Genomic DNA, 14,063 nt, shown 5'->3' with positions numbered 1-14,063 from the left:
TTAAGTTTGACTGAGTTAACAGGAGCACCTCAGAAAAACAGATATATTTTACCTTCTTCAGAGTTAAGTTATAACACTGAACAGTTAAAACACAATAATATTGTTCTTCTGCGGATGTTTCTTTTTTCTTCACAATAACAAATTCAGCCTGCGGATGTTTGTCTGGCTTCAGTTTGGGACTTTGGTCAAAACATTTTAATTACAAAATTAGTTTTTTGTGTTTTTCCCAAACAATGTATAAATTGTTTTCAAAACTGACAGATCAAGTTAACGTTATTTATAGGGAACATACAGGTGGTTTGACACACGTGTCTGACAAAATGAAACACAGAAACAACTGCACAAATACATGATGCAATGAATAAAAACATATCATTTTAAGTATGTTTTGCCATTGAAGAGACTCGTTGTAGCTTGATGATATTGTTATTGTTACTTTAATTTCTCAAACAACCTGAGGGGTATTCCATCAAACTCGCTAAGCGCAAAGCTCATACAGTTCCATCAATATTTTCTGCTCTGGCCTCATTTATAAAGCTTGCGTACGCACAAAACGGGGCTGGAAACGTGCGTACGCCACTTTCCACGCAAATGTTGTGATCTATAAAAACCAAACTTGACGGGAAAGTGTGCGTACCCGTAAGCAAACTCTGAGGCATGCGTACCGGTACGCACATTCTGGAGACTGGAAGGGAATCAGCAGTAAACGTGAGAAGAACTATATATTTTTGATGACTCGCACACATTTAATTACACTTCATATCATAGGTTAGATCTGCGTTATCATGATGAACTCCAGCAATGTTTTTGACGTTTTTAATGAGTGATAGTTTTTTTCATATTAACACCTTCTTTTAAAATCTGACTTGTATCTTAAATCAAAATAATTTTGAAATATTGAATCAGCGCCGTCACCGCAGGAGGAGGAGACGGCCCAAATGCATGTAATACAGTATACACTAAATACCTTCCATTAGATCACGGTAGAACACAGCGGGAATAACTAAATATTAATTTATGTGCATATATCATCAACGCACATACATACAGCCATTAAGCCATCGTATAATTGTTACATTTATCCTCGTTTTTAAACCACCAGAGCTCAGAGGAAATGCGCTATAATGAGTGGCACGCTGGTGCGCGCTCAGTCGTGGAGCGTGGAGAGCGCAACTTTATCGATGACCCCGAGCCACGGCCCCCTGCCCGACTGGAGGGGTATCAACAGGGCGCAAGAATCGGTGAGGATGTTATGCGTTTGTAATATTAGGAAGACAACAATCAATGTTCATTGCAAACGTATTATTTTATTAATCACAGTGCGCGTTTGCCGTAGCTCATCTGCAACGTTGTTGATGGCGGCAATTGTGTCTCGCTGAAGTTGCAGGACGGCATCAGTGAGCACCCGACCGCTTGATGTGCCATGCACCCGGGGTGCGCTGCTGCTTTGCGCAGGACCCGGACGCTGTGCCGAGGGCCCGTCACCGTCACCCTCCTCACATCACCCTCCTCACCGTCACCCTCCTCCACGCAACACGCTGCAGACTCTGGAAGGACAAAAACTATTTAACGTTTTGTTTTATATACAATAAAAGTTTAAAATCTGTTCACCCTTATCCCTCTGGTCTCAGTCGCGTCTGTTTCTCCCTCCTTTTCGGACACAATCCCCGTCAAAGTCACATCAAAATCAAACTTCCTCAAATACTCTAGCAATACATTCAGGGCCGTAGCCAGCTATGAGGTCACCGAGGTCCGGACCTCGGTAAAAATTTCTGAGAAAAAAAAAAAAGTGGGCCCCCGAACAGCATATTAACACACCGCTACCGGACAGCTTTTATTTTGAAACCACCGGAAGTTATCTATCGGCGGAAGTCGCAGGAAATTTACAGAAGAGATGACCACAGACAATATTGCGAGTTGACAGGTGAGTGACAGCTTTTAAATATTATGCTACAAGCAGAACAAGTTAAACCAATGATTGACGTGATCCAACAGTGTAAACTTGCAGTATTGATCCACTATTTTCGGTCTTAGTCGACACAGTATGCTAAGTAGCCGAACGTATGAGGAGCGTTCGGATGGAGTCCGGCAGACAGCAGTCAGACCGGGTGACATTCAAGTAGACGAGAGAGCGACGGCAAAACTCGGGGGAGGTCGGCAAAATATATTGTGGACGGTCACGGGAACGCTAAACGTCTGACTCCCGAGATAAAACCTTATGCCGGCTGCCCTGGCTGGCGGTATCTCACCGCGAGTTGGTAACCTAATGGTACAGACACACCAACTCCGGCAGCGACGAATATGGACGCAACGGACCGCCGAACGAACCGGCGAGTGGGCAGGTCTGTGTTCAAGTTGAATCAATTGGATAGACGTCCTGCGAAGTGGGCGGGACATGAGTTTCGCTCTGCCGTTTCCAACATGGTGGCCGGGCCACAAACGATCTCATTTTACAGTTAAACTACACGCTAAAGCATGTTTCTGAAAACATTTGAGGCGGGAAATGTGTGGTGCAGTAACAGAATCTGGATTCATATTTGATCAACACTGCCTAGTTTGATAGTTTGAACGAAGTTTCTGGACGTGCTTTATCCATCATGCGGAGCTCCTGCTCTACATAGACAATGAATGGGATCCATTCACCTGACGTCTGTTGCCGGAGATGGTGTGTCTGTACCATAAGGCTCATAGCGTAGCAAGTGTGTGTATGTGTGTGTGTGTGTGTAAACAATAAGATAATAAGTGATCATGATGAGAACAGTCTCTCTCTCATAGGCCATAGGCTTATAATGTTAGGCCTATGTATATAATCAATAAGGTCTTATCAACCTCTTTTGATTTCCCCCTACAGAAGAAAAAAACAAAAACAAATCAGTGATTGTCTGAAGAGTGAAAAATGTCAAAAAGAAAAAAAATTCAACATAGTACGTTGGATTCATTTGTTCAAAAGAAAAACAGGCCGTGTGAAAATGAGGACAGAGAAGGGGAGAATGAGCAGAGGAAACAGGAGGATAGAAAGAAGTGCGGAGCCTCTGCAAAGAGTGGAGAAGAGACAGGACAGAGCAAAGAACTATGTGGAAAGACAGGAGAGACGAGAGAAGAGAGGAGAAGAGAGGAGAAGAGAGGAGAAGAGATAGGGCAGAGTGGAAAACCAAGTGGAATGGATGAACAGAGAAAATGGAGTGGAGAATCAGGAGGACCAGTTCAGTCAGAACAACAGCGGGTTTCAGAAACACAGACAGGAGAACAAATGGGACCAGAAACACAGACAGGAGAACACGTAGGACCAGAAACACAGACAGGAGAACAAATAGGACCAGAAACACAGACAACCTTCAACTCCAAAAGGTAATTCATGTTATACAGATTCTCTGTTGCAAAAGTACTCGGGGTGATCATTTTAACTTATGTTTGTGTATTCTATGTCATTTCAGAGGGCCAATGCAGAGAGAGGAGCATGTGGAGACTGACTGACACACACACACACACACACACACACACACACACACTGCTAGCACAATAAAAACACTCTTTTTTTGCTAACAAGTGTATCAGTGTACTTATTTTTGTAGGTGACATTTTGGTATGGTTTGTGCAAAAACTGGTAAAAGGGATGTCTTTCCTGGGACGGACCTCACTAATTTTGAAATCCTGGCTACGGCCCTGAATACATTAAATCCATGTTAGGAGCGGAAAGATGTCATTTACCTTCAGATCACCGTCCGCTCCGTCCCACTGACGCCGTTGACTGCAGCAGCAATGTGTTGCCACTCGCACTGCGTCTTTTTATTCGTGATCCCGCTGCTGTGGCCACTAAATTAAATTATTGTCCGGGCCTCCACCTCCCCAACAAGTGTCTCTTTCTCCGTTTCTGAAAAGTTACGTTTCTTCGCTATTTTTCTGGCCTGTCGCCGTGATTCAACACACGGAAACGATTGCATGCCGGCTCATTAACATAGTAAAATGTGGGCGTGTACAGGGCGGGACTCAGGTACGCACACTTGTAGGTGATCCTGTGATTTATAAAGGGAACATTGCGTAAAGCTTGCGTGCGCACAGTTTTATAAATCAGATTTTTTTTTGGCGCACGCAAACTTTGGCTTTTGGGCGCACGTACACTTTTAGTAAGGATCCTACGCACAGTTTTATAAATGAGGCCCCTGGTCTTTTCTGCCATTTTCTCGATGATTCGACATTCACGATTCTGGTCTGGCTTCATATCCCGTGAACGCGCGTAACACACGACAACGTTAACCTGGCTTGAATTAGCCTCAACAAGGCGCGGCTGAAATGCGTTAATGGAATGGGTTTAGCCGCAAGTGGAAGTTGCCGTTAGTTCTAACCAGGCTTAAGCGCCGCCTTAATTAGTGAATTTGGTGGAATACCCCTCAGATGAGCAGACTAAACCAGCATCACCAAAACAAACACTGCCATAATAAACTTTCACAACAGCCGTTTTAGTCCGAAATAAATTCCACTTAAAATCACTTCTTCTCCAAACCAGTAAGAGAGATAATTGCATCTTAACTTGAGTGAGACAAACCTGTAAAATATTTAATTCGGAACATTGTTATTTGTTGTGTTGATTGTAGGATTTTGTGGTGAATACGTCAACCACAGTGTTTCCAGTTGAGTCCATGTGTTGTGAAACGTGTAGATCTCAGGATAGAGATGTTTCATTGCAGGATAAAGCAGTAAACATACAAGTGGATTCAGAGGACTCAAAGTATATCATTCTCAAAGTATTCCTCTCTAGGACCATTTGTCACAAAACAATGCATCAATTATTTTTCCACATATCCAATTTAATTTATTCTTAAAAATGTGTTTCAGACTTAATCAGCCCCTCCAGGAAGTTGCGACTGCAACAAACGCAAATTCAACCGGTCCCCATTTTAATCCACAACAATCCTCCAAAAGCTTGTGAAATCCTGGACTGACTGCAGGGCCAGCGGTGCCGGAATGGTTTCAGCGGTGGGGGGGCCAAAATGCGCGTGCATGTGATGAGCGGCATGTGACACGTCATCAACCTGATAAATCAGTCAATTTCCCGGGTCTGCATGCGCATTTGTGGGCATTCATTCCAGGCCTACACTTGGCTGTCTATTTTCTGGACGGCAGCAGCAGATTAGTTGTTTTACAGAAATTTAACAGCAGCATTGAAGACGCCATGCATCGAGAAAGTCGACGACCCCTCAAAAATGAACAAGGTAACTATTCCTAAATCCTAACAGTTTGTTTGTAACGATGTTACCTCAGCAGAGGCAGGCTAGGCCACGTTGTAGCCGAAATTGCCGAATTGTTTGCAGTAGCCTACAATTTAACTATTTGGGAGAGAGCGAACGTGAATAAATGAAAAATCCTGTTATCATCATAACAATTTATTTTAAAACAATAGGCTACATTAAGGCTGAAACAAGCCAACAGTCAGTCACAGACATTTTTTTTTCTTCTGTTCTAATACAGCATCTCCTATTCCATCCTCAGATTTTGCCGAAGTACTGCTCCCTTCGCTCGCTGGCGAAACAAAACTTCCGGAGCACTTTCTGGAGGTCCAGGGAGTCGGTCAACTCCTTGTGGATATGGAAGAAGAGGAGGTTATTTAGACGTTTCTCTGTCATAGTGGACCGCAGAGTTGTCTTCAGGCGACGGAGGGTGGAGAAGCTGCGCTCCGCTGTAGCATTTGACATGGGCACAGTACAAGCGGAGAAGCCGATCGACCTCACTGAAGAGTGCCTGTGTTTGTTCCCCCTGTGCTGCCAGCAGGGCCGCAATTGTTGACACTTTAGTCACTCGACTGATGGGTCGATCCGCAGAGGAGCTGTTGTGCGTCTGCAACATCACCGTGAACAGCGACAGCTGGGTGGACAGCCTCTCCATGTCTACGTCTCCATTGTACATGTCCACAACATTTTGGGGAAAACTGATGCTACTCAGACCAGGGGGACTGTTTATTGCGTTGAGGAGTACCTGTTCCACGCTCTTCAGCAGAACGAGCGTAGGTTGGTTAAACCTGCATGTAAGCTCAGAGGTCATCAGGTCAACAACTTCAAAAAACTGACTTCTAACTAGTGTTGTTTTTGGCGGCCTGTTTTCCTTTTAGTTTTAGTCTAGTCTTTGTCTCAAGCTATCATTTTAGTTTTTATCAGTTTTAGTCATGTTCATCCTATTTTTAGTCTAGTCAAGTTTCAGTCGACTAAAAGTCTGACCATTTTAGTCTTATTTTAGTCAGAATTGTCCATGACTATTTTAGTCTAGTTTTAGTCGACGAAAACTGGTGACATTTAGTCTAGTTTTAGTCAAAGATTATATTTAGCCAAACCCATTTCACAATTCAAACAAGGTTATCTTATGATTATATTATTATTACCTTACGCATGCCAGATGGTGGGCGTGACCAAACAAGGATAGAATGCAGCAGCAGATATTTTTTAGTTTTTAATTGACACACACAATAAGCAGAAGTGTCATGCATTTTAAACGTCTGACAGACCACCCACTAACATTTTCGTCCATTCTCGTCTCGTCAACGAAAACTCACACAAGTCTCGTCATGTTTTAGTCATCAAAGAGCCATGTTTATCTCGTCACCGTCTCGTTATCGTCATGAAAAAAAGTGGCGTCAACAAAATTATTTTGTCATCGTCATCGTTGAGAAAAACAACACTGGTTCTAGCTAAGTTCTGCTAGCATAACGGTTTAAAATAGCATGTAACAAATGTAACATTTGACAGCATGGTGTAATTTTATTGGTTGATATGTGTAAAATTAGATTTGATTGGATAAAAGATTTAAATTGTCCTCCTGTTTCATGTGTTTCCTTTGTAAAATAGCATTATAGCTGATTTCTGCAGAAATGGTTTGTCCTGATGCTTTATTCAGATTGGGCTATTCTAGCCTACAATTAATAAACATATAAAGAAAAGAATAATTTGTGTATTTGTATATAGCTAAAGCTGGGGGGGTACAAATACAGTACAAGTACAAATACTGGCCACTGTCATAGACCATTTAAGAACATTGCATAATGAACTATTTTTTTTTAAATTCTTTATTGAACATTTAAATAATAATAATACAAACGAAATAAAGCATATGATACATGACTCAAAATAATATAGTTCATGTTCAAAAGGGATAGGAAGAAGTTAAAAACGTTTCTGGTCCTTCCCCCTCTTATTTTTTATAATTATTTATAATAATAACTAATTTATTCTTGTGTCAGTCCAGTTAAGGCCAGTTCAGTCACTTAGACAACTGCTTCATACTTGACAAAGCATTGAGGCACAGGTGGAGCTGGCAGACCCTGCAGACAAGGTTTGACCTCATGATGTTCCCTTCCTGCTGCATTGCTTGCAGGTCTGGCGGCTGTTGTAGACAGGGGCATGGAACAGTGACACATCAAACCGCACAGAGGAGTGTGGCACGTGACTGCGGTGTCCCCCGGATAGCTTGGGGATATCAGCAGAGGTGCTGGAGCTGCCTGGCAGTGGTGTTGAGCTCCTGCGGGGATGAGATGTCATTGACTTTGAGCTACTGGCCGTCTTGAACACCTGGATCCTGAAGTTCTTCAGTGACAGACCATCATTCACACCAAGAGCCTTGCTGTCACGCCTATACATTATCCAGGCATTAGTGAGGCTGACATCAATGGCGTATGCAAAGAGCCGCATGTACCATCTCTTGGCTCTCAAGGGAGTGTGGTCGAGGTGGACCAGCATGTCACTCTTGTCAATCCCTCCCATGTTTGCATTATAGCTCTTCATGAGATATGGACAGCTCACTTGTTCTTTTCTCTTGGTGTCACTGCAGTAGATGTAGACTGAGGACCAAGGCTCTACACCCATGTCTGTTGACATCAGAGTGACAATCTTGTTGTCTTTCCACCTGACAATCAGGATCCCATCATCACTGGTGATGTAGTCACAGGTACCACAAGGGAAAGCCTTCTTCATCATGTCTTTGATGGGCCTGAGTGAAGCATTGCCAGTCCTGCTGTCCCTGACTGTTCCTGTGGACTGGCAGTTCTTGCTCTTGAGGTATCGCACAATTTCTAGGCCACTAAAGTAATTGTCTGCAAAGATGGTTTTTGGGCTGGAGGGGGACATGGTGCTGGCCAAGACGGAGACTGTCTGGCTGGTGACACCCATGGCTTGTTGTTCAGGTGTCAGTGGGACACTGTGGGCCTCAAGTGTAGTCTGCCCTTGGTATAGGATCAAGTCGTGAATGAAGCCATCCTGAGAAGCCCTGGCAAATAATTAATTTTCATCCAGGTCTTCATTTTCATCCAGGTCCTCATCGACCAGCACCTCCACTGCAGGCCACACACACTTCCTTTTGGCAGAAGGGCCATCAATGGCCAGGCTGTGGGTGGAAGGAAGTCGGGATCTGCCACATTGTTGTCTTCTTCCTCTGAGCTATCATCATCGCTGATGGCAGGGTTTACGGGAACAACAATGGTATCCCTCTTCCCATAAAAGATCCGAACAGACAGCTGTAAAAGGAATATGCTTTTAAGTCAATATTAAGCCAACTCTGTTGTATTTGTTAAAGAAAACAGAAACAGTGTAATGTAGATCTACTGGAAAAAGAGTATTGACATTCACATCAAGTGTAAAGTAGATCTGATGAGGGCTTCTTTAGATATGAGAAGAACCATTGCATCATACATTAGAAGTGGACGTAGTCCCCATGATGTTAGTTTGTAGACTGTGATTGTGAAGCCTTGAGGTCAGCATTTTGGTCGTCACCATCTTGATTTTGGAATTCACCATTTTTGCAACCAGAAGTAACACAAGAGACTGGAAGCTAAGTACAACTGAATGCTGAATAAAATATTTTTAGTGATCAAGGTAGCCCTGCATTTTGGTCTAAATGGACCACAATTGATTAAATGAACATCACGCTGGATTGAAGAACACTTGAAACTAGAGAGTGAGACCAAAAACTCATGTTTACAATGTTTACTGAGATAATAAATCCAGTGAGATGTAGGGTCACTTTCTCATAGACTGATCAGTCTTCGTTTTGCAAATAGAGGAGTCACCCCCTAATGGCCATTAGAAAGTACGCTGGTTCAAGACACTTCACTATTGGCTTCACTTTTCAGACCCAGAGGTTGCTACCTGTGACACAGGCAGAAAGACAGACAGAAAGACAGACAGAGATTACTTGCTGTATAGTAAAACTTACTCAATTTTATTATTTAATACCAAATGGCAACCTCCATTGCTGAAAAATGAAGCCAACGTCCAAAAGCTGCAGTTCCTCAAATGGCCACTTGAACCTCCAAAAGCAAGTTCATTCCCATAGACTTCACTGCAGAGCCAAACATCATGCGAAATACAGATTCCTTAGCGGAAGGTAATTTCACTCGTTTGGCAAATGAACACCTGATAGCAGTTTGGGGGGGAAGAGTTCACACAGATCATAAATTATCCAGTTTGGGTGCCTCCCTTCAGACAGAAGCACGGAAAAGTGACGACACCGTACATCATCACGGCAGGAAAAAACGAAAGAGATGAATTAAGGCTTTCGCTTTGGCCCCAGAGGGAGCCAGATAAAGTCAAAATCTAAACATAATGGAGGTAATTATCCTGATGACTACCTCATTTTCTCCGCTTCTACTCTCCATATTCAGGCATCTTTAGCCAGATGAAACTGAATATCACTGTCTTGATCTGGAGGGACACATTCATTTTGTTCCCTGTGTTATTCAGTCAAATTGCCCTAAAGGTTAATGATTGGCAGCTAAGTTCCTGACATACTTTGCAATGTTATCTCTGCTTTTTGACATGAAGCAGAAAATAAATGTGGACATTTTCCATCATTTATCAAACCATTCTCCATGTTTAGTTATGACAATTATTAACTCTTATTGCATTATAGGTTTTTGTGTAACACTGTTAGAACGGTTTCGATGTGTATCTGGGAGATTCATCCTGCAAGACGTCGACCTTTCTCCAGCTGGATCGCTTTATCAGCAGAAAGAAGTAGAAAACACTATCTCACCTTAAAATTCTCAACAGATTTATCAAGAAGCTGTCAGAAGTTTGGACACTTCAAGTTTGATTTGCTGGTGTTGATGAAGCAGTCAGCTGTAAAATAAAGACTTTTCAGAAGTAAAGCTTGTTTTTAGATGTTTAAAGTGTTCACTGTGACGTAAAAACGCCCGAAAGAGATTGTGCGTTCTTGGAAAGCAAAACATTTAAAAGACTGAATAAACTTAAAAAAAAAAAAAAAAAATAGAACAATGAATCAACAATAAAATATTGAAAGAATCAAATAATACAAATGTATTAGTTTTCAAAAAGTTTTAAAATTCACAACAATCTTTTACACTTTCAGTACATTAATGTCGCACAATGAAATATTATATTATATATATAATGAATCAATTGACCGCATATGAAGAATGAATTTCCCTCGTTTTGGTTTTGGTTGAGTCTCGGAGGTCTCATTCCAACTGTTTCCTACAAAATGATGTTCCCTTAAAACTAAATTGCATCCTCAATTACATTTCAAGGAAAACTTATTTTCTCCTGGATTACGATCGCAGTTTAAAAATTTGGTGAACCTTGTAAATCGAAACAGAACGAAGAAAAAAAGCTAATAAAACTACATTTATTAGTAGTTCAGTAAAACAACATGTATGTTTGTTATCATTTAAGTTACATCCTTAAGTTAAAAAACAAAAACATTTTTTAACATGAACATGATCGAGACATGAACAGTGGTCTTCTTCCCTAAACAGACTTTATGCGAACGATTAGAAACGTATCTATGATGCATAAAAATAAGTATTCCATAAGAAAATAATTTCTCTCGAAACGTAATTCAGAGTGCAGAATAAATGAACTAAAATAGAAAAACAAATATTGACAATGATAATGGAAAAACAAATGGAATGAAAAGAAATATCATCACTGTCAGCAAATCCTGATCAAACTCCAACTTAGATGTCCATGTGAACGGTATCTCTGACTTTTTTGCTCGTAATGACGTCACGTGGTGTTTATTATACCTCAACGCGGCATAATAAACACACTGTACTCTACCTGCTCAGACAGATACAGTCGGAGACAAGCTGCTGAACACAGAGGAGCATTTAGCAGACGTTTCCCTCAGGAGTTGGTGGAGACCAAAAATAGAGCTTAAAGAGAGAGACTATTGGACTGATTATTGAACAGGTGTGTTATATCATGTCTTTCCACATGCCCTAAACCACCAAACTAAAATATTTAGGATAAAAAACAAAGTTTGAGCGGCATCAAAACATTTCAATAATGACGATCATCTTCAGTAAAATAACGTTCTTTCTGCTCTGATGTGCGTTTGAACATGTATTTGGCCAGTGGACCTCATGTGCAGCACTGTAAAGTCTCTTTGCTGCAGAACAGATGCAACAAGTACCAGGATGTAAAGGTGCAGACTGTTCGAGCAGACGGACACAGATCTCGAAACAGATGCATCAGATTGAGATTCTGACTCATCTCCTGCCAGGGAACTTGACACTGTTACCTGCCACAGTTGATTTCTGCTCGTTGGCAGATGTTCATTCAGACACAAACACATGTATACACAGTCAGCTGACTGCATCGCGATGGCGGGAGACCAGATCCAGATGCAGCCAGGTCAGGTGCTGTTTCAGGTGTGGTGGTGAAAAACTCTAAGCATCGCTGTTATTGCTTTCCTATGGAACATGTGCTTCACACCTGGACTGCACATCCATTTCCTGCAGCAGCAGCAGCTTCAAGGTTCAGACAGTAGCTCAACTCTCATTTATTTTGCAAATCCAGGAAGATTTATTCAACCTGACTCAGGTTTTCGTTTCCTTTTTATTTTTATTTTATTTTGAAAAACCGCACAATATAACATTGAATATAATATAACATTAAAGTGTGACGTGATATTTGCTTTTTGACTTATTTTTGTGTTATGGCTCATGGTATTCTGAAAATTCACTTCCAATGAATTACCAATTAATATTGTTCACCATCTTCAAGGAAAAAGGAATCATTTCAGACGTGGCTATAAATCCTGGCACTTTATTATTTGACACAAAATTACAGCTACATGATTACAATACATGGTATCGATCTTAAATGGCATTCAAGTTAACCCTGCCTTCTTTACAATAAATCATCGTAGACATTGTTGCCAACGACGTGCCTCGGTGTCTTCCTGGTGCAGGTCTTAGTCTGGTAAAAACAGATGACATAAGATAAAAAAATGACTGACACAATAATAGAAACAATTATCAGATATATTTCAGCAATATATATACAAAGAGAATAAGGGATTCAACTATTATTATGTTGTCTGAAAATACTTTTACTATGTGTGTTTTGTCACACGGGTACTTTAGAGAATAACAGAAACATGGAAACAGGGTCTGTGAGTCATAGGCAAATACAATCCAATGAAGAAACACACACACACACACACACACACACACACACACACACACACACACACACACAAGGCTACATACCTTGCGGATGATCCATACGAAGAAGCATATGATGATGAAAAACAGCAGAGCAGCACAGATCACAACAGACATCAGGATCAGACTGTTGTTCGGCGGGCCGCACTGCGGCGCTCTATCTGTTGTTAACGGAAAGTGTGTTTAGCTCACGCTGGTTCCCCATTATAATGTTATTGTCTATGACATCTGGATTTCTTTTTGCATTGACCTTTTTTTATCTAAATAACAGTGAACAGAACGTATGGATATTGAATAGTTATCGTATACCTGCCTGTATAACGTACTGTTACAATGTTCTACATGTTTTGGACACACATGCTGCTCTTCTCTACGCTTGCCGGGCCTTTCTGAGAAGACGTCGCCCAGCGAAGTGAGTTTTGTTAGTGTGCAGTAATTGATGAAGGCTCACCTGTCACCACCAGGAGCACCGACCCCGAGCCGTCTATGTCGACCTTTTGAGTGGTCACCATGTCAAACTTCTTGTACACGCACCAGTACGGTCCTGTGTCGTCAGAGGTCAAGTTCCTGATGAGAATGTCCACGGTGGGGAATCCATTTGACTGCAGTCTGCCGTAGAAGTCTTCATTAATGTTGTCTTTTTGTGAGGTGCCATCTCTGTACAGAACCATGTTCTCCTTGTTGAGCCCCTTCTTCAGAACCAGGTACCTTTCTCCCGTGTTAGTCGGTCTGCACTGGATCGTCACGGCTCCTCCGAACTCTCTCCACACCACTCCACTGCTCCCTGCGTACGTAGACACCAAACACCTCCACAATCATTCTGTTTCATCTCACATCACATTTGAGATACATTCAGTCTTAGGCATTACACATGAAACCGGCCTTACCTGGGTCACCCAGGGCTGTGCAGGAGAGACAGAGGACGGTTAGGAGCTTCAACCAAACAGCACACATGCTGAGGGGTGACTGGATCGCATCAACTCTTCAGTAGGAAATGAGTCTGTGTTTTCAACCTCGAAACCATCAAATGCGACAAACAACACGTGACCTACATAGTGTGTGGGATGTGGGTGAGAAGGAGACGGTTCCTTCTTAGCAGAGGGAGAACATGTCTGATTTTTTGCTTTTGTCTTTGGACGGGCTGTGAATCGATAAACATGAGTTGTTAAAGATATTAAAGATATATATAAAAGTATTGTATAGTGTATGAATAAAATACTCACGTAAAAAGCAATTTAAAGGGTCAGTAAAATTACATACTACAGAGATGGGCATATAATCCCAGACTTGATAAAGCGTTATGAATCCTTAGGCATTACACATGTAATGAGACTCTCCTGGGTCACAACAGGACACATAAAGGATGGTTGTTAGCTTTAACCAGATGGCAGACACGACTGACTGTGAAAAGGAATCACTTCCTCAAAAAGGAATAGGTTGAACATATTTTTTGCTTATCCCTCAGATTTCTAGACCGAATGTCTACCAACAATAACATGTGAAACTGAGAATAAGATGAACTGTACATTGCAAAGTGGGATCGGAAGCTCTCAGCTGAACTACAATAATGTTGTAAACCCTCAGCATGCAACAACTTCTCACTTCACTGACTCCC

At 41.7% G+C, this 14,063-nt stretch overlaps 1 protein-coding gene across 1 annotated transcript; it reads right to left on the bottom strand.

Annotated features, from left to right (window-relative positions):
- Window positions 1-11,886: 11,886 nt before the first annotated feature.
- Window positions 11,887-13,479, bottom strand: LOC311026987 (uncharacterized protein). The gene is made up of 4 exons (XM_084030718.1): window positions 13,336-13,479; window positions 12,900-13,232; window positions 12,494-12,609; window positions 11,887-12,200 (listed from the first exon to the last, which is right to left on the bottom strand). Exons 1-4 carry the CDS (start codon window positions 13,400-13,402, stop codon window positions 12,132-12,134), a joined length of 585 nt encoding a protein of 194 aa, XP_083886844.1. The 5' UTR covers window positions 13,403-13,479; the 3' UTR covers window positions 11,887-12,131.
- Window positions 13,480-14,063: the final 584 nt, after the last annotated feature.

This window comes from Eutrigla gurnardus (assembly GCF_963514095.1).
Source record: "Eutrigla gurnardus genome assembly, chromosome: 16".
Taxonomy (NCBI): Eukaryota; Metazoa; Chordata; class Actinopteri; order Perciformes; family Triglidae; genus Eutrigla; species Eutrigla gurnardus.
The sequence above is the reverse complement of the archived record's forward strand: the minus strand, read 5'-3'. Positions and strand labels throughout refer to the sequence as shown.